This window comes from Mastigoproctus giganteus, chromosome 1 (assembly GCF_048544385.1).
Source record: "Mastigoproctus giganteus isolate SK-2022 chromosome 1, ASM4854438v1, whole genome shotgun sequence".
Lineage (NCBI taxonomy): Eukaryota > Metazoa > Arthropoda > Arachnida > Uropygi > Thelyphonidae > Mastigoproctus > Mastigoproctus giganteus.
Genome location: NC_143575.1, coordinates 248,777,544 through 248,798,586, shown reverse-complemented (window position 1 = coordinate 248,798,586; position 21,043 = coordinate 248,777,544). Strand labels below are relative to the sequence as shown.

The 21,043-nt window shown below is 36.3% G+C and overlaps 1 protein-coding gene across 3 annotated transcripts in view; it reads left to right on the top strand.

Moving 5' to 3' along the window:
• Positions 1-21,043, top strand: part of LOC150091741 (uncharacterized) — a 468,496-nt gene that overhangs the window by 257,433 nt on the left and 190,020 nt on the right. For all 3 annotated transcript variants that reach the window (XM_090376795.1, XM_090376796.1, XM_090376797.1), the window contains one exon: positions 11,729-11,893. In XM_090376795.1, the coding sequence (XP_090232921.1) occupies positions 11,729-11,893 (165 nt within the window). The remainder of the gene's footprint in view (positions 1-11,728; positions 11,894-21,043) is intronic.

The window sequence follows — 21,043 nt, the reverse complement described above, 5'->3', positions numbered from 1 at the left end:
CTCTCCCTCAACCACCCCTTTATCCATAGCAGCAATTTGCCTCCAATGCCACACTGTTCCAATTTGTGTGGCGCCTCCGTAGCCAGGTGGGAAGGAGCAGCAGTGCGTAGCACACGCTTCTTGATTAGACCGGGGTTCGAGCCCGTCACCACCAAATACGGAGGATGCGGAAAGGTCAGGGAATGACCACCGCATATCCCGGAGCAATATGGCCTTAGTTGCTAATGCTCCTAAAAAAAAAAAACCAAACCAAACCAATTTGTGCAGCAGTCTAACATGTGCAACAGTATCAAAAGCCTTTCTAAGATCCAAGTATATAATATCAGTTATTCCCTGCATCCAGTTCTTTTGTGACTGCATCATAGTATCCAATCAAATTGGTCAGGCAAGACTTCCCCTTAACAAAACCATGCTGTGTTCGAGCTATAACTGAAGTCTTGTCTAGATGATCCTGCAGTGCTTCTTTAACCAGTGCCTCCATTAATGTTCCGGGAACAGAAGTTAAAGTCACAGGTCTATAATTACTTTGTGTCAGCCTTTGATCCTCCTTTGTGAATTGGGGTCACATTTGCACATCATAAGTCCATGGGTACCTCTCCTGAGTCCAAGGAAGCTCTCATAATTATGGCTAAGGGTTTGCTTACTTCCTTTGCTGCCTCCTTTAATATAACTGGATAGATCCCATCCACCCCAGGTGCCTTTCTTGTATTTATCTTCAACAATTTTTTCTCCACTTTACTCTCAGTTATTACAAGATTCTCTAGCTTACTGCCAGAGTTGAATATACCTCTGGCATTCCCCTCGCTGAATAACTCATGTGTGAATGTTGATGTGAAATATTCATTTAGTTTGTTAGCTACCTGAGCAGGATCATTAGCATTAGTAGAAGCATATGATGCAAGAAAGCATGCTTATTCAGCATCAGCCAAAAAAAAAACACACCACTCCCATTTCACCCCTCCGTTTGCTCGAAATACCTGTCCAGTTGAGCCTTAAATTTGTTTAGGCTATCAACTTCAACAACAAGTGATGGAAGTCGGTTCCACCAACCAACCACCCGCTGGCCAAAGGCAAATTTCCGCCCATCTATCCGACATCTGTCCTTCCTCAATTTGAATTTATGCCCTCTGAGCTGATTATTCTGAGCAAGATGAAGAATCCCATTGGCATTGAGCATGCTCAAACCATTCAAAGCCTTATACACCTCTATCAGATCACCTCGCCGGTACCTAGTCTCCAGACTCTGTAATTTGCAAAACTTAAGCCTTTCTTCGTAAGAGCAACCCTTTGTTCCATTCACTAATCTTGTTGCCCTTCTCTGTACCCGTTCCAGCAGCTCTACATCCTTCTTGAAATGAGGCCTCCAGACCTGTATACAGTACTCAAGATGTGGCCTAACCATTGCCTTATACAAGGGAATAATCATCTCCTTATCCCTGCTAGAAAAATTCCTGTATATCATTGACAAGACACCATGAGCTACTCTTGCAGCTCGTCTGCACTGCTCAGAGAACTTCATATCTGCCTGCACAATTGCCCCCAGGTCCTCTTCATTCTCCACCACTGTCATTGTAGTACCGCAGAGTTGATACGTTGCTCTGGGGTTACTGTTTCCCATATGTAGTACTTTACATTTCTCAATGTTAAACTTCATTTGCCACCTCTCAGCCCATCTGTTCAACCTTTCCAGATCCTGTTGCAGCAGCATAGCGTCAGTGGTGTCCTTAACAACCCTGCCAACCTTTGTATCATCTGCAAACTTGGACATTAAACTTGATATCCCATCATCAATATCATTCATAAACACCGAAAACAACAACGGACCCAACACTGAACCCTGAGGAACTCCACTAATAACATTACTCCACGGTGAGCAGTGTCCATTGATTACCACTCTCTGTCTTCTGCCACTCAACCATCCCCTTATCCATAGCAGCAATTTGCCTCCAATGCCACACTGCTCCAATTTGTGCAGCAGTCTTCCATGTGCAACAGTATCAAAAGCCTTTCTAAGATCCAAATATATAAAATCAAAGTTATTCCCTGCATCCAGTTCTTTTGTGACTACATCATAGTATACAGTCAAATTGGTCAGGCAAGACCTGCCCTTAACAAAACCATGCTGCATCTGAGCTATAACTGAATTCTTGTCTAGATGATCCTGCAGTGCTTCTTTAACCAGTGCCTCCATTAATTTACCTGGAACAGAAGTTAAACTAACAGGTCTATAATTACTTGTGTCAGCCTTTAATCTTCCTTTGTGAATTGGGGTTACATTTGCACATCTCCAGTCTATGGGTACCTCCCCTGAGTCCAAAAAAGCTCTCATAATTATGGCTAGGGGTTTGCTTACCTCCTTTTCTACCTCCTTTAATATAACTGGATAGATCCCATCCACCCCAGGTGCCTTTTTTATGTTTATCCTCAACAATCTCTCCTCCACTTTCCTCTCAGTTATTACAAAATCATCCAGCTTACTGCCAATGTTTACTTTACCTACATCATTCTCCTTCCTGAATAACTCCTCATGCGTGAATGTAGATGCAAAATACTCGTTTAGATTGTTAGCCACTGAGCAGGATCCTCAACTGTTGAACCATCAATATCCAGTGGACCAATCTGATTCATCCCTTTCCTTCTTGAGTTTAAATAGGTAAAGAACTCTTTTCTGTTTTTCTTTGCATCCTTTGCCAAGGATTTTTTGTAGTCTGCCTTTGCCTGCCTAATCTCCTTTGTGACTTGGTTACAGACCAACTTATATCTATCATAGGCTTCCATGTCACCAATTAATTTGTATGTATCCCATGCATTTTTCTTCTCTGCCACATGTCTCATTAGTTCATCTGACAACCATTTAGGCCTAAACCTTGAACAATATTTCTTAGTTGGTATGTAAAGCCTGGTAGCCTCCAAGATTAGTTCCTTGAAGGCTTCCCATTTTGAGTTTGCTGTTGGTAACATTATCAGTTGGTCCCACTGTATAGAATTTAAATACTGTCTCAGACCATCATAGTCACCTTTACGAAAACAAAAACCCTTCCCTTTCTGAATGTTGATGTGAAATATTTATTTAGTTTGTTAGCTACCTGAGCAGGATCATCAACAGTTGACCCATCGATATCAAGTGGACCAATCTGATTCATCCTCTTCCTTCTAGAGTTTACATAAGTAAAGAACTCTTTGCTGTTTTTCTTTGCATCCCTTGCCAAAGATTTCTTGTAATCTGCCTTCGCCTGCCTAACCTCCTTTGTAACTTGGTTACAGAAACTTGTATGTATCATAGGCTTCTGTGTCACGTATTAATTTGTATGTATCGCATGCATTTTTCTTCTCTGCCATATGCCTCATTAGTTTATCTGACATCCATTTAGGCCTAAAGCTTGAACAATATTTCTTAGTTGGTATGTAAAGCCTAGTAGCTTCCAAGATAAGTTCTTTGAATGCTTCCCATTTTGAATTTGCTGTTAGTAACATCATCAGTTGGTCCCACTGTATAGAATTTAAATACTGTCTCAGTCCATCGTAGTCGCCTTTACGAAAGCAATAACCCATCCCTTTACCCCTAATGGTAGTTACCTCTTTGAGTAAATCCCACTTCAGCACACTGTGATCACTGCCACGGTTCATTTATCTGCAGATTATTAATGCATGAGAATCACTACTGATAATCAAATTAATCAAATCAAGAGTATTACTGCCTCTAGTTGCTTTCTGAACATGCTGATGTAGAAAACAATCATCTAATTAATCCACAAAAGCCTTGCTAGTGTGTGAGTGACCAGCCCCCAAATTCCAGTCAATATCTGGGAAATTAAAATCCCCCATTATAAGACTCTCTGATTTACTGGCCCACTCTATTTCCCTGTGCAGTTTCTTATTATACTCATCAGAGTCATTAGGCCTATAGCACACTCCTACTCTCAATTTTGATCTCCCAATGCTTATGTCATGCCAAACTGACTGGACACTGCACTGTCCAGCGATGTCGACTGGCTTCACTTTCTTGGATTTTATGTATTTCTTAACTAATAGCATAACCCCTCCTCCCTTCCTATCCTGCCTATCCTTTCTGTGGACATTGTACTCCCCAAATTCCAGTTCTGCATTCCTTATATCTGTGTGACACCATGTTTCTGAAATCCCAACAATATCTGCCTTTGATGTTTTGAGCAATACCTCAAATTTATTTACTAAACTCCTAGCATTGGTGTACATGCAAGTATACATGCACCTGTTCTTTTTCTTAGCTACCCTAACACAACCCATGTGTTTACTTGTACCCCAATGATTCCCAGCAGTCTCTGAAATATCCTGCATCTTATTTTCCAGGCTGCTGCTCATTCCAGTAGAGCAGTGCAAGAATCACTTTCACCTCTGCATTGGCTACTGTTAATCTATTAGTCCTTGTATCCCCCCAATCTAGCAGTTTTCCGATCCACTTAACACTGCCTCGATAGCATCAGCAAACATTCTTGCACCCTTTCTATTTAAGTGTATCCCATTCCTCTAGAAGCAGTCTCTCCTGTTAACAAGTACAGACCAGGCTGAAAAAAATTCTACCCCTTGAGCCTTGCACAATCTTTTCAGGGCCGAATTGATCGACAGGGCTCTCATCATATACTCCCTCCTATCGTGTCTGGGCAAAATTGGACACACTTTCAAATTCAACCCTAATTCACGGCCTTTTTTTTTTTTTTTTTTAATTTTTTTCAACAGTGACCTGTAGCCGACCGGGCTAGCTGGATGGGTAAAGTGCCTACCTGGCAACCCAAAGGTCGCGGGTTCGATTCCCGCCTCGGGTTTGATCAAAGTACTGCAAAAAAACCTTGGGAGGTGCATTATGGCCACAGAGGCCTATTCGCCAACAACTACAAAAAAAAAAAAAAAAAAAAAAGTGACCTGTACTTGTTAAGTAATTCCACCGGTCTCCTACTCTTAATATCATTAGTGCCAACGTGTACAACTATACCACCTTTTGTTCCCTTAAAAGATATCCGCTCTGCAATGTCAACCTTTGCCCCTGGCAGACATACCCTGGTCCTGTTCCACCTATCCTTTTTACGAAGCATGTTTCCCGTTTCCCTGACAATAGAGTCACCAACAACTACTAGTTCCTTTGGGACCAGCGCATTCTGCCTTGGGGGCTGCCGCTGTGTTGCGTGATGACCAAGTGCAAGCTCTGGCATTGGTATGGGCAGCTGAGAGCATGATGGGCCCCTCACTTTAATCCTTCTAGGGCATCTGCCCTGCCCTTCAAGCTCTCATATAGGCCCATAACAACGCTGAGTTGTCACCTGATTTCCTTACACGCCTTGCATCCCACAGACCCAAAGACATCCCCCATGGCAGTATCATGTCCCGTACACGACTGCTTCACAAACATCAAGCAAGTAGTGCATTTTAGAAGGCTGTGGTTCAGAGGGCAACTGCTCCCCTCAGTTCTCCCCTGAGCCACAGCACTCCCATTAGCTTGAGCCTTTTTTGCTGCTCTGGTCTGAGTCATGATTTTGATTTAATTTCAATAAAATTTAAATTTGAGTACAAAATTAAACTCTAAACTTGTATCCCAACACAGTTATAACGCTATATTTATGTTTCCGTATAGAGTGTTATCTACGAAATCCCTTTATATAACTTCCGTATCAAGTTAAGTATTAATTATTTATTTTTACTAATTATTTATGTTATGTAACCTAAGTCGTTATATGTATAGTTAAAAGTACAATTTAACTGACAGTGAAGTTCAACAAGATTAATAGATTTTACTGATTAATTGACAATGTTATGTACTATACTATATTAAGCTTATGCTATCTAGTTCGAGATATTTTGTATCGCGTAACAGTGGCGGCAATTTACGGACGGTAAACACGTGGATTTGATACCCTTACCGATACTAAGTAATATTTACAAAATCTCTGTCTAAGTTACTTTTAATTAAGTATCGTAAATAGGAATATAAAGCTACTCTAGAAAATAAGTTAATATGCCAATTTAAGCTAATAAAACAGAAAATAAAACAGAAAAAACTTCTCTGTTCCAATAGCGGCAAAAAGCTACGTTCACACAGGTTACCCTCGTTCTCACATGTATAAAGCATATGTCTTTTGATTTGAATGTCCCTTGCATTCTCTTATTCAACTAGATGTTTGCATTGGGATTTAAGTTTGGAGAAGATCAGCTAATTGTTTTCATTTGTGAAAATGCAACAGGCAAATTCATGTTGAAGTTGTTAGTAGGATACAAATTCCACCCACCTGGGTCTCTCAAAGTAAAAGAGGAGGAAAAAAAAAAAAAAAAAAAAGCACTATAGCCATATAGTATTCTAACATGTTAACTTGAGAACTTTAACCATTAAGCTTCAAGGTCCTTGAGCTTGTCAGATACATTCTCTCAGATATGCCAGACAAGCTGTACTTTTTACCTGGGAGTCTAAAATGCAGATGGAACTGATATTCAGGTGACACTTGAGTCAGTGAACCCAATTTCGGCAAAGTTCTTACGGTCTGTGACAGCCAAATCGTCTGCTTGCACCTTCATGATACTAGGACTGTTAGTAATCTTGGTTATAACCCCCATGAACAAGCACACTGGGTGACCACTCAGATGTGAATCAGCGTAAGCGGGGGTTGAGGTGTAATGCATGGAGTAATGCTGCCCCTCTGTTACCAGGCAAAACTAGGTGGTAGATGACTCTCATCAACTGGTTCAATACCACCACTTTGCTTATTGGAGGCTTGAAGTGGTGGAACCCATGTTTACTCTCCAGAGCTAACTTGTGGTCAACCCTTCCCCATCTCTTCAATCATGCAGTATGACTGATGACTTTTGAGATTATGATGGACATTATGGCGAGATCTAATCTTCCTTACATTTCGAGGATACAGCCTTAAAACGGTGTTCACAGGCAGGCCACTAGTTAGTACACTGCACCGAACCTATTGGTAACTCTTTAGGAGGCTTCCAGATCAGATCTAAACCACACAAACACTTCCTAGTTCATTTCACAAATATGTGGTCTCAGTTCTAATCTCAACGATGTTCATTTCCACTTGCAGTCTTCCAAACCCCATGTACTTTTTCTGACAGAATCTCAGTTATTGGTTGACTCAGCTACTGCTCATGTCACTTACCCAAATTTCTTGTATGATATTTTTTGCCTCAAAGATGGTACTTGTGCATATGTCTGTTTCGATATTCCATGTCAGAGACTTGGTAATTTGGAATCTCCTCTGGCTTAAAATTTCTCTGCCTCATTCTGTCAAATTCATCTGTTGTCTCTACCATTCTCCTAACTCCACTAATCATTTGGAGCTCTTTGACTTCCTCTCTTTGCAACTTGACTTTCTCCAGCCCAACTTTCCTAACAGTGAGGTAATTTTCCTTTGTGATTTTAATGTTCACAACTCCAGCTGGCTTCAGTTTTCTAGTCACACCAACCCAGCTGGTCTAGATGATGAGGCTTTTGCAATTACTAATGACCTTGCATAGATTGTTTGTTTATTTACCTACAAGAAAACCGGACAATACTAACCATACAGCCAACACACTTGATCTTTTTCTAACAAACAATCCTAAGTAAATGGTAGAAGTGAATGGTCCTTTAGACACCTCAGATCACAACTTGGTGATTGTCACTTCTCCAATGGAGCCTTTATCTCATGGCTATTCCCAACTTCGTGTTTGGCATTACAAGGATGCAAAATGGGATGGCCTGCGAGATTTCTTTTCCTTGGTTGGATTACTGTTTCAAAACTTCTGAAGTCAACGTTTGCTCAGATCATGTCAGTGAAATTATTCTTGTAGGAATGGAATCCTTTATTTCATACTCCACTTTAAAATCCCATCCTTTATCTAAACCTTGGTTTTCCAATAAATGTGCTTAGACTGTTCAAGAGAAGAACGTTGCATATTGTAATTGGCTTGTTTCCAATTCTTCAGTTTCATTTTCTGCCTATACGAAAGCTCGCAACAATTGTAAAGTAGTTATTAATCATTCCAAACTAGATTTAGAACAGGCTAAGGGTAGAAAACTTGCTTCTTGCCCTAATGGTAGCCAAGCATTCTGGTCTCTTGCCAAAGCTATTGGCTGCAACTTTTGCCCATCTCTGCTCCCACCTCTGTTAAAACCAGATGGTTCTGTTGTCACTTCAGCCAAGGATAAAGCTGATCTGCTAGCATCCCATTTTTCTTCCAACTCGTGTATTAATGGTCTTGGAAAAACACCTCCCACCATTTCCAACACTCTCCATTCAATGCCTGCTGTGGTCTTCTGTCAAAAGGATGTCAGAAGGATTTCGACAAATCTTGATGCTAAGAAAGCTCCAGGTCCTGATGGTTTTTCTCCACTTGTTCTCAAAACCTGTGCTCCTGAACTTACTCCTCCTGTTCTTTGCTGCTTTTTTTCACTTTCTTGTTCCAAAGGTGTTTTTCCTTCTGCTTGGAAATTTGCTCATATCCAGCCAGTGGCAGATTAAGGATAGTTGGGGGCCCCTCCAAAAAAAATAATAATAACAAAAAAAGAATAAAAAGTAAATAATAGTTAGGTGGCAAATAAATGAAATTTTGTACTTTTGAATTTTTTGTTTAAATTTTGGCTTAAATTAATCAAGATTTTTATGGTGTTTACTGAAAGCATTAATCTATTTTAGAACACTATAGGAAAATGTCTTGGCTTCGGGGGACCCCCTCCCCCCAAAGCCTGGGGCCCCTAGGCATGTGCCTCATTGCCTTAATGGGTAATCCGCCACTGTATCCAAAAGTAAGCCAGTTCTTAAAAAGGGTGACAAATCACTCCCATCCAGTTAATGTCCATTGCAATTACTTCTGGTCTTTTTCTAAAGTAATGGAGAAATCAATTAACCGCCAACTCTTAAACTACCTAGAAACCTTCTGTCTGATCAACGATTGCCAGTATGGATTCCGTCAGTGTCGATTCACTGGTGATATTCTGACTTATGTTATGGACAAATTCAGTGGAAAAGTTCAGTGAAACACAACCAGTTGCTCTTGATATCTTAAAGGCTTTCGATCGTGTTTGGCAAAAAGGTCTTCTAAACAGGCTTCTATCTTATGGTTTGTCAACCGTGTTTTGTAATTGGTTATCCAGTTTTCTCTCTGATCGCTCACTGAAGGTGATGGCTCTCTGTCTTCTAACTTCCCCAATAGTGCTGGTGTCCAGACAAGGTTCAGTTCTTTTCCTCACTCTTTTCTTCTTGTATAATAATGATCTTCTTCCATTGGCTGGAAATCCTATCCATAGTTTTGCCAATGATAGCACCTTGCTTTCCATTTTGAGAAACCTCATTCTGCTCAATCAACTTCAACTTCTCGAATATCTGCTACCAATTCCTTTAATGCTGATCTCCAGGTAATTTTCCAGTGGGACAAAGACAACTTAGTTGATTTCAATCCTTCTAAAACTCAGTCTTGTCTTATATCTCGCAAAAAGGCTCCTATGCTTACCATTGATGACACTCCGATTTCTAGGCAAGTTGATATATCCGCTTTTGGGGATTACCTTGACTTCTAACCTCTCTTAGCACAAGCACATTACAAATATTGCTTCCTCTGCATCTAAAAAATTTGGTTTTCTCTTTCGCTCTCGCCGTTACTTTTCTTCCAAACAGCTGTTCACTCTGTACAAAATAGCAAATCCGCCCTACCATGGAATATTGTTCACACATCTGGGGCGGTGCCCCCAAAACTTCTCTCAGGCTTCTAGATTCCATTCAGAAGAGGGCTGTTAGGTTAATTAATGACTCCTCTCTAACAGAGTCTCTCCACTTGCTGTCTTATAGATGTACTGTTTCTGCTGCATGCCTTTTCTGCAGATACTTCAATGGGCACTGTTCTTCTGAATTGGCTTCTATTATTCCTACTCTCTCTTTCAAAACTGAACATGTGCCGCCACCAGCCAACATCCATTTACTGTCCAACTTAGTTGGGGCAAAGACAACTTAGTTGATTTCATTCCTTCTAAAACTCAGTCTTGTCTTATATCTTTCAAAAAGGATTCTTCTACCCCTATGCTTATCTTTGGTGACACTCCGATTTCTAGGCAAGATGATATATCTCTTTTGGGGATTACTCTGACTTCTAATCTCTCTTGGCACAAGCACATTACAAATATTGCTTCCTCTGCATATAAAAAACTTGGTTTTCTTTCTCACTTAGCATTACTTTTCTTCCAGACAGCTGTTCACACTGTGCAAATCGCAAATTCTCCCTACCATGGAATAGTGTTCCCACATCTGGGGCGGTGCCCCCAAAACCTCTTTCAGGCTTCTAGATTCCATTCAGAAGATTGCAGTTATGTGAATTAATGACTCATCTTTAACACCTATGAGACAGTGAGTCTTTCCACTCACCGGTTTTTTTTTTTTGAAATAAACAAGGAGTTACCTTTTATTCAGTCCATAGGATTTTTTCTTTCCCAAATCTCCTTATATGAATAAATTACGAAATGATACTTAAAACAAAATTACATAATTAAAATAATTTAAAACTCAATGTATTCCTCACTATTGGCACACGGGCAGTCTAACACCCCAGGATCACAGCGGTGAACCCCACCCCGACCCCAGAAATATTAAAACACCCATGCAAATTCTAGTGAAGGAAAACATTTTGTCCTAAATGCAAAATTGGAATACAAATAAAATACTATGAAAATAAGATAAAAGTATGATAAAACCATGCAGTTAAAGGATTCCTCTCTTTATCACATTTTAATAGTATTTTATTTGTATTCCAGTGAGGAACTTTTAATTGCATGGTTTTATCATACTTATCTTATTTTAATAGTATTTTATTTGTATTCCAATTTTGCATTTATGACAATGTCTTTCTTCACTAGAGGTTGCATGGGGGGGTTAATAATTCTGGGGTTGGGGTGGGTTTCACTGCTGTGATCCTGGCGTGTTGGACTGTTTGTGTGTCAATAGTGAGGAATACATTGAGTTTTAAATTATTTTAATTGTAATTTTGTTTTAAGTATCATTTCGTAATTTATTCGTATAAGGAGATTTTGGAAAGAAGAAATCCTACGAACTGAATAAAAGGTAACTTGTTTATTTCCAAAATTTTAATAGAACATAGGAAAAATTGAGCATATGTAAGCTCATTTATGTAATAAAAAATAAAATAAAAAAACTGTTAATGTCAGAACAACATAAACAAATCCACAACAAAGTTAAAAGAGGATATATATAAGTATGCTGCAGTGAGGGAAGATTTGACAAAATTTAATGCATACTGTATATTTTTGTGTAAAGGGAAATTAAGTTTGTATTTTCCCTTGGTTGGCATTATTGTAATTGGTATTACTATAAATTTAAAATCGTGATCTTGTCGGAAAGAGTTGCATATCCTTGTTTCTGTGCAGTCAAGTAGACACCTTGAGACAATGGGATTAATTAGGGCATGTAGGGGGCCTTGATTAATCTGTTCCTGGGTAATTGGGTATCTACTGTACACAATGAAAAATTATCCCACTTCTTAGAGAATAAAAAACATGGGGGTGAGACGTTTTGGTAAAAGTAAGTGTTGTGGTTAACATTTTGATGAAAAATATTTAATCCTCTTATTAAACTTACATTATTCATGAGAATGCTCAAACTAATTCACTCCTAATGTAACATTTTATTTTCATTGCATTTCAACTAGTTTTTTAATTTGGTGAAATTTACATTGTGTGCTACGTGAAATGTGTTTTGCTCTCTTATAGGAAATCGAAGTTCTTTTTAATAGTGAAAATTGCCCAAAATTTATCTGCTGTGAATTTGCCCATAATAATAGTTGGTATGTAACATTTGAATCTGACGAGGACACCCAAAAAGCATATCGCTACTTACGAGAAGAAGTGAAAACTTTTAAAGGAAAACCAATCATGGTAAGGATTTTTTTTAATTATACTCTAAATTTAATAAGTCTGTAATATGTAATTTTGTATTAAACCTTGTAGGTTTGTTAACTTACAAACTTTTCCTGTTAGACAAAGTAATTTTGAGGTCATACTACTTAAGATATCCCAGTTTGTCTGAAACGTAAAATAATGAACCAATGTATACTCCCCACCATGACTTATGGAAGTGAAACTTGGGCACTCACCAAAAGAGTGGAAGAGAAGCTGAGAACTACACAGCGAAGAATGGAAAAAATTATATTGGGAATCAGACTGTTAGATAAGAAGAGAAACGCGTGGATTAGGCAGAAAACTCAAGTAAAGGACATTCTTATCAAAACTAAAGAACTAAAATGGTCTTGGGCAGGACACAAACTCGAAGACATGATGACAGATGGACTAAGAAAATAACAGAATGATACCCAAGAGGAGCTAGAAGAAAACCTGGAAGACAAAGGCAGAGATGGATAGATGAAATTCATGAGTTTGTGGGTAGTAAATGGATGACCAGTGCTCAAAACAGAAGGAACTGGAAAGTTGCTGGAGAGGCCTCCATCCTGCAGTGGATTGAAAATGGCTGATGATGATAACTACTTAGGATAATTTTAAATGTTTTTAAAATTATCCTAAGTAGATTAATGTTTTTTGGTTTCTAGCTATACATTTAACTTGATTTGTTTTAATTAACAGTGTTATTCTGTGCCTAGAATCTAATTATTCTACAGTTGTTCTTTAATGCAGACTTACAGAATTCAAGTAACTGAGAAATGATTGACATCTCAATGAAGTCTGAGTTAGATATAGCCAGTAATAAAACTATGTTGAAAATGTATAGCTATTGTATAAATTGCCGTAATCAACAGAAGATGTTTGACAGACTTGTGTGATGTAATGGTAAATAACACAGTAGGAACAGGATGTGGAAGGAGTTTTGATATTATCATCCAAGGTGATTAAGGTTTCCCTGGAACTAAGGTTATACATCTGTATTTGACTCTTGGATACTTATTTGAATTGGATCGAAGTGTGTTGGGCTGTTCTATTTATCCTTTTAATTATCCTTAACTAACCTTCATTCCTTGATTAGTAATAATAAATGTCTCTAGCTACAATTTTGGGTAAGGCCTAATTATGGTATAATATAAAACACTTTAAAGCTACCTTTCTTTATTATATTAACATGCTGATTTCATTCTAATATATAATCAAAAACTTACTATTACTAGTTTCCATAAGTGATTAAATAACTATTGCTCTTCCTAAAGAAATTAAAAGCTAGGACTTATATTCCAACACTAGAAACTCTCTGCTTTTTTCAGTTAGCTTTATGTATTTTTAGGGTTATAAAACCATGGTCGCTTTTGCCATAAATGCAGAGCATTTATTTAACATTACCTAAAATTCACATTCCTATTTTTAGTAATCTAAAATTGTTGCCATCTAAAGCTCACTTTAAAAGAAATATAGGGAGCCCTAAATTTATCACATTGATGAGAGCAGAAAATGCAATTTTTTTTTAAAATTTATTGGAAACCTGCAGATACTCTTATATTACTTCATTATAAGAAGTCTGTTTTATTTAATCAATTCTTGAATGCTTGCAAATATTTTAACATCAAGGCTGCTTTGTACAAAAATTTAAACAAGTTATCTACAAAACTAATTTCAGCTGTGCAAGAACAGGTTAGAATCTGTCTGGCCAAGGTTACAAACCAGCAAAATCAGCTTCTATCAAAACACTTCATTTGTATACCCTATATTTATTAGTAGTATAAAGTACTCATTCAGTTATTTAATAATAATGACTTATAGAATCAAATACTCAGTTTAATTGAGTTAATCAGTCTTAAATCATGTGAAATAGTGATGGAACTCTAGCATGTTACATATTTAGTGGGAAACTGCTGTTTACCACACACACACACACACACACACACACACACACACCTTAATTTGGAAGGGCTTTTTTTCTTTTTCTTTCGTGAGGTTGGCATGATACTGCCACATATGTTATGCAAAAAAAGAAATCTGTCCCCAAAGACAAAAACAGAATTCCCAAATAAAAAAAACTGAAGTTAGTAAATGATAAGAAAGAATTTAAAATAGTATCACAGGCATAATCCCCCCCCCCCGTCTGAAAATATTATTTGGTATAGTCAGTCTTAATCACTTTCTCTTATCTGCCTCCTGCCCCTTTTCAATTTTACATGATCTTTGGTGTGGTTGAACCCTCTTTGCTTTCTTTTATTACTTTTTCTTAAATTAATGGCCATCCTTTCTTTAGCTAATATTAATTGATATTGTTTTGTTTATTTTATTTATTTCATTGTTTGATTATTTTCTTTAGTTTGATTTGGTAATGCCTCCAAACAAACCTTTGCAGTGGCCTTCACAGCTTGGAAGAAATGTGCGATAATGTGTATTTGCTTCTAGGAGATTATGTTGAAAAATGATTTGTTTTACTTCTGCATCTTCTGTATTTTATGAAAAATAAATTTGGAGATCCTGTAACTTGACTGAACTTTGTTACGTTTTGTGCTCACTAAAACAAACCTGTCATTTTAGATAGAAAAGCAGAAGTGTTTTAGAATAAGTGAGGGTTCCAGAATTTGTGATATCATAAATGTTTTAATTTAAGTTTCAGAATATAAGCAGCACATTAATGTCATAACGTTAAGTTTTCAACTGTTTTATAATATGTCCCAACTTAGGTATATTCCTACTACCATGAGAATGAACTCAAGGGCACTGCTAAACAGTACTTCAAGAAGTAGAGGGATTAATGAAGTTAAGAAAAGGAGGGCAAATGTAGTTATTTATGTTATAGACCAGGATCGATTAGAATTGATTCTGTACATTTTGTCATAATTTATGATTACTTTTGTTTAAAATTAATAAGAAAGAATTTAATCTTGGTAATATCCTTACCCCTTTCTCCTAAAATAAATTGCATCTGGTGGTGAGTGACCTTTAGTTTGTTTTTCTGGTAGTATGACTACTTTGGACTCTTTTAGTTTTGGAAAACAAAATGAATATAGGAGCTTGATAATATCTGAAAAAAGAGCTTATGCTGCATATAATAAATTCCATTTTCAGGGGTATCAAGAAAAGTCATGTTTTGAATTTTTTTTATGTATTGTGTTGGAATTGGTGAGTTTGGTATCACACCCGTAATTTAACAAACAATTTAACAAATTCTTTTTTAAATTAGGGGTGTAATAATTCTAATTTATTCTAATTTAACATGTGGCTTCTTTGAAACATGCCCCTCTTTGTTTGAATTCTAAAAATATAATTTTTAGATTTTTTTATTAAATTGAAAACATTTGAGAGAAAAAAAAATAAAAAAGGTAAAGTGCAGCCATTATCAACCCACTGCAGGATGGAAGCCTCCTCAACAATTCATGCTGAGGGAAATGGACCATAATCTGCCACACTGGTCCAGTGCGGGTTGGCAGATCAACCGTATTCAGCAGTCAGGGGCTTGAACCCCGGTCTACTCAAGGAGCGTGTGTTACTGCACTCCCACTCCTGACCACTGGGCTACGGAGGAAAACATTGAAAGCATATATTAATTATGATATGCTAAACTAAATTAAAAGGTATTAAACAAAAAAATGAGAGAAACCAATAATGATAATCTATTAGTGTCCTTTTTTTTTTTTTTTTTTATTTAGAAAGCCATTTTTCTCTTGAACTGAAATTTTGATACTCAGATGGTATTCTGATAGATGCCACAGCTGTTGGCATTTTGGTTTTCAGACTATGACATCTGAGAAAATGAAAAGATGAAGCACAAGCTTTTCTAGGGTGTGAGAGCTGTTGATGCTTTGTTTCTTGGACTGAAGCAAATCCCCTCCCCCTAACTGAAAATCATTTATTTACAAGAGTTACAAAATATAAAACAAATATAAATATATAACAGCAAAAAGAATATTTTTAGCCTTAGAATTTATTCAGCATCGTAATTATAGCAGTTATTACTAATAAATTGATTGTTTCAAAGAAATGAATTCGTTTCATTTGAATAAGCATCATTGCATCAGTCAGATCAAAGCTCTAATTCTGATGCTTGTCATTCAGATTTGGTCTGTATTCGCATCCATTTCTTCACATTTCATTAAATTCCAACTTCATTCAGATTCAGTTGGGTCATTCAGATTCCTACCCAATTTATTCAGAATGTGCCGAGTCAAGTTCTCTTCTCCAAGAATGTCTGTTTCTTCACCAGCACTAGCACCACATTCAATGAGATAGGAAGCCTGATGTAACAGAATGGTCAGGGATGAGTTTTTTTTTTATGGAAACCCCAAACACGAAAGGTATCAAAACCTATAGTACTTAGTACCGTGCATGGGTTGAAGGAGAAGTATGGGGGGGGAATGCCGGAAACCTTGCTCTAGAGACTAAACATGGGTTTCACCACTTCAAGCCTCCAATAAGCAAAGTGGTGGTATTTCACCGGTTGATGAAAGTCATCTACCACTAGCACACACTATTTGAATGGACTGTAGTTCAATCCTGTGGCTTCTAAATATGATCAATGATTGCACTTGTGATTTATTGTAAACTCCTCTGACCTGGTGGTTGTGCCAGGGTATAAGCTATTTTTTTTTTTTTTTTTTTTTTTTAATGTAAATAACTTTGGTATAATATTCAAAAATAACATGTAGTTGATGTATTTTACTCATCAGTTTTTGAAAAGGCAAGACAAGAAATAGTTCAGAATGAAACAGTATTAAATTTTATTCTTAATTCTGTTTTTGTTTTTACAAAAAAAAAAAAAAAAAAAATCCTGATTACTATACCTGGTGTTTGTTAAATGTCAAACAAACAATGCAAAAAAACACACTAATTTCTTGTAATAGAATATCAAAATAAAAACACAGAAAATGCCATATAATAAATCGGAGCATGTTGGTGGACAAATGCATGTGGTAGAATTTGATATAACTTGCAAATTTTTAAGTGTTTGTCAGTTGCCATATTAGCAGCAGAATGTTAAACTCATAAGAGATGGGAGTCTTGGAAGCCTGAGTAGACTCCTTTTTGTGGTAATCCTATAATTTTATTATTATATGGCTTTTATTCAAGGGTTTTTTCCTCCTAATTTAAATGTATGTGCATCCCTCAAAATGGAAAAGGATTGTTTTCTTTGTTAAAAAGAAAAAAAAAAACTTCATTAGTAAACATGAAAAAGGTGATAAAATATCAACTTTAATGAGTTCCTATTCTAACTAGATGTTGCCCTGACTGACAAGATATTTTAAAATGGTGCCAGTAATAGGAAGGAAAACTAAGGAATAGTTAATTTCATTGTTTTACTTTTTAAAAAAATTAATATTCATTTAAAATACTGTTAAATAATCTCATACTGTAGTATACTTTTATAAGTATACTACAGTATGAGATTATTTAACACTGTAGTATACTTTTATAAGTACTGTAGTATACTTTTATAAGTATACTACAGTACGAGCAATTATTTGATCAACATTTATTTTTTATAGATGTACTTTCGACTTTTTTCATAACACTTTGAATCAACGATCACCATGTTTGTTAAAAATTAATATATTTATTTTATGCTTTATTATGTCTTCTAAATGTTCAGTAGGTATTTTAATAAGTTCAATAATGAATCCTCTCCCCCCATTTATTGAAGTGTACTGCTTTTCAGGAACATATCCCCCATCTGTTTGGTACACAAGTTCTTGCTGTGAAATCATGCTTATAACTGCTAAGGTAGAACAAATTTTGTAAATCGGAAATCCATTTTCAAATTTGAAGATTCTGTGGGCAAGTTTCCAGTATACTTCTCAGTATCACTGAAGATAAAGAAATAAATGAAGCAGTAGATGTTCTGCCTTATTAGTTTTGACATTTTCAGTGTGAGAAGCTATTAAGATATTATGAAAGCAGAAAGAAATGATATAGAAAAGTCCTTGGTTGGGGAACTGAAAAGTGCAGAAGGATACTTGAAATGTAGCAAATTATCTCAAGTAATGCTTGGAATTTTAACAGTTCTATTGAATATTCAGAGGATATTCAGCTAGGTGGGTGTGAGGGAGGAATTTTCAGATTTTTCTGATGAAACTTGGGAAATTCTTTTGACAGCTTAGTATAAACAGCAGGTCTGTTGTAGAAAACTTATTTAATATTTCTGATGAGGGTAAAGTCTTCATCAGTTAGTTTAGCAGCTGTTAACAAAATAAAGCTGAAACGTGAGACAGGTTTAATTTCACCACAAAGAGGCCATTTTGGACAGAAAAGAAAAAACACTAATACTCTAATTCAGATCTGGCAAGGATACCATCCTTGCCAGATCTGAATTAGAGTATTAGAGGTAAAAAAGTAGAAGTGCAGCCATTATCAACCCACTGCAGGATGGAAGCCTCCTCAACAATTCATGCTGAGGGAAATGGACCATAATCTGCCACGCTGGTCCAGTGCAGGTTGGCAGATCAACTGTATTCAGCAGTCAGGGGCTTGAACCCCGGTATGCTCAAATAGCGTGTGCTACTGCACTCCCGCTCCTGACCGCTCGGCTATGGAGTATTAGAGGTACCCTATCTTTAAAATGTTCCATCAGGAAATTAAGAATGGCATTCACTGTATGTGGTGTGTTGCCCCATTTTGTTAGAAAAGTTTCTTCCATGTTAACTCTTGTTCATGAAAAAGTTGATATTTTTTCCCCCTACCAAATTTCACTTTAAACTTGTGCTGCACTGTAACAAAACTAAGTTTCATAAAAGCTTTTCACATAGACATGCTACTCAGTAGTGTATAGCCCTGTAGAAATCAATGGGTAATTTGGTGTTTCGTCTTAACTTGTTAACGACTGTTTATAACTGTATTTTCATTGGTTTCTTTACAGGATTGTTTTATGTTATTACAAATGTTTTAAGGAAATTTTGAATGATTTATGTAGAGAGCTGTGGTTTTAAATAAAAAAAATAAAAATGGGAAGTGTTTTAGTGTTCATAAATCTTTTGTTGCAGAAATGGATTTAACTCCTAGAAAATGGTCTAAGATTGTAACTTGACATGAACATACTTCCCTTGCTCAGAGGGAGATAGCAGAATAGTATAAAAGTTAGTTTAGCAACTGTTAACAAAAAAAAGCTGAAACATGAGACAGGTTTAATTTCACCACAAAGAGGCCATTTTGGACATAAAAGAAAAAACACTAAAACTCTGCCTTTGTATAATCAGAAGAAGCAAAATAGAACCTCATATGACCATTTCTGATTCACAAAAGGATTTCTCTGGAACTGGTGTGAAAATACATGATAAAAGTCTGTCACAGACTTAAGAGGTTGACTGGGAGCTCATAAGCCAATCAGAAAGCAACTTTTGACTCATGCTAAGAAGAAACAGACTGAACTGGGTCAATGCTTGGTTTAGACATTAAAGCTAGACTAAAGAAGATTGGAGAAAAGTTCTTATTTCTGATGAAAACCATTTTGGGGTGTAGGAAATGAGACTTACCCACATAGGGAGGTCAGATAAAGAAAATGCACCTGCTAAACATATGCAGACTACTGAACACTATATTAAAATTATTTTGGTGTTTTTTTTTTTTTTTTTTTTTTTGTATCAAGTGCTGGATCCCTTGTACTTATGTATGGTATGAATAGTGACAAATATATACCAATTTTAGCAACTAAGGTGTTGTCAGAATTAAATAAGCTAGATGCATCGGGGAATGGCATTTTCAGTAGGACCTTGCTTCCTACCAGCCATCCAAAAGAGTCATGCAGTTTTTTAATATAAATAAAATGCTTGGAATGCCCTGATCTGAATCCACTTGAAAATCTGTAAGGACAGATTTCAAAAAACTGTACTACATAGTGAAAGATGTTTAGTCAGATTAAGGTGTGGTTCCATGATCCAAAAATAACGAACTTGCCAAAAAAAAAAAATGATTCTATGCCAAAATGAGTAAAGATAGTTTAAGGCACAAGGAAGTCATTAGAAAATTATTACTTTGGTTTTTGTACTTGAATTATGAAATGTATATTTTTGAAAAATCTCTGTTCACATTAATTTGCATAAGACTACTTTATCTTACAAAATTTTCCCACTGAAGATGCTAACTAGTGTAAGAAAACCCTCCTGTGTCTTATGCAGTGCTATTTTTTTTTTTGTAAAAAAAAAAAAAAAAAAAAAATAGGTGCCAGTACTTCTTTGCTATCAGGAAAAATTGAAAATTAAAAGGACATGAAAAGTACAGTACTCTAAAAAATTATTTCCTGATATTATTACTTTAGTAGTAATGTTTCTGGATTAAGAACAACGAATTAGTATATTAACACACAGTTTATTAAGCATAAATTTTTTATTCAAGTATATAAAAAATAAGTAAATGTTTAAAAAATAAGTAATAAGAAAATTATTTCATAATAAAGTTTTTATCGAATATTCCAAATTTTTATTGAGTTCTCATCTAACACACCATGCAGACTTCTTACTGTTTGTGTGTGTTGCTGAATGACATTTCCAAAGCAGCCATGAGTCGAAATATTTGCTGCATTGAAGCAAGTCAGCAGTGGGCCTACAATTTTAATTAAGAAATAGTAGTGAAGAAATTGTTTTTGTCATCAATGAAGCTCTGGTTGGGCTGACATTTAGATTCATTTGTGAAAATCCTCATCCTCATCCACATTCATTCGATGAAATTGGTATCGTACTCAGAGCGTTCATCAAATGCTCTTCAATATTTCTGAAAACCGTCTTTTCGATTAGGTATTCCCGAAATAGATGAATTGTATCTCTTTCCTTTAACTGAAACCTAATTCACAATTATCTACTTCATTTTCACCAAATGCCAACATTTCATGTTTAGAAGGTATTAAACATTTCATGTTTAATACCTTCGTTGTTTTCATTTTCCTTCTCTCATCATCGATATTGTCATTAGTTCTTAAATTTCAATTTTTTTTTTTTTTTTTTTGAAACTGTCCAAAATGTCTGTGTCATTCAGATATTCAGCTCTGTGACCATGTAAACAGAGAGGGAAAATTTACGGAAAAATGTGGATAACGCACTTCCGTGAAACAACAGATGATTATTTGTTGAGGTAAAAGAAAATCACTCCCTCCTAATTCTTGAATAGGGCATTACAGTTGATTCCCAG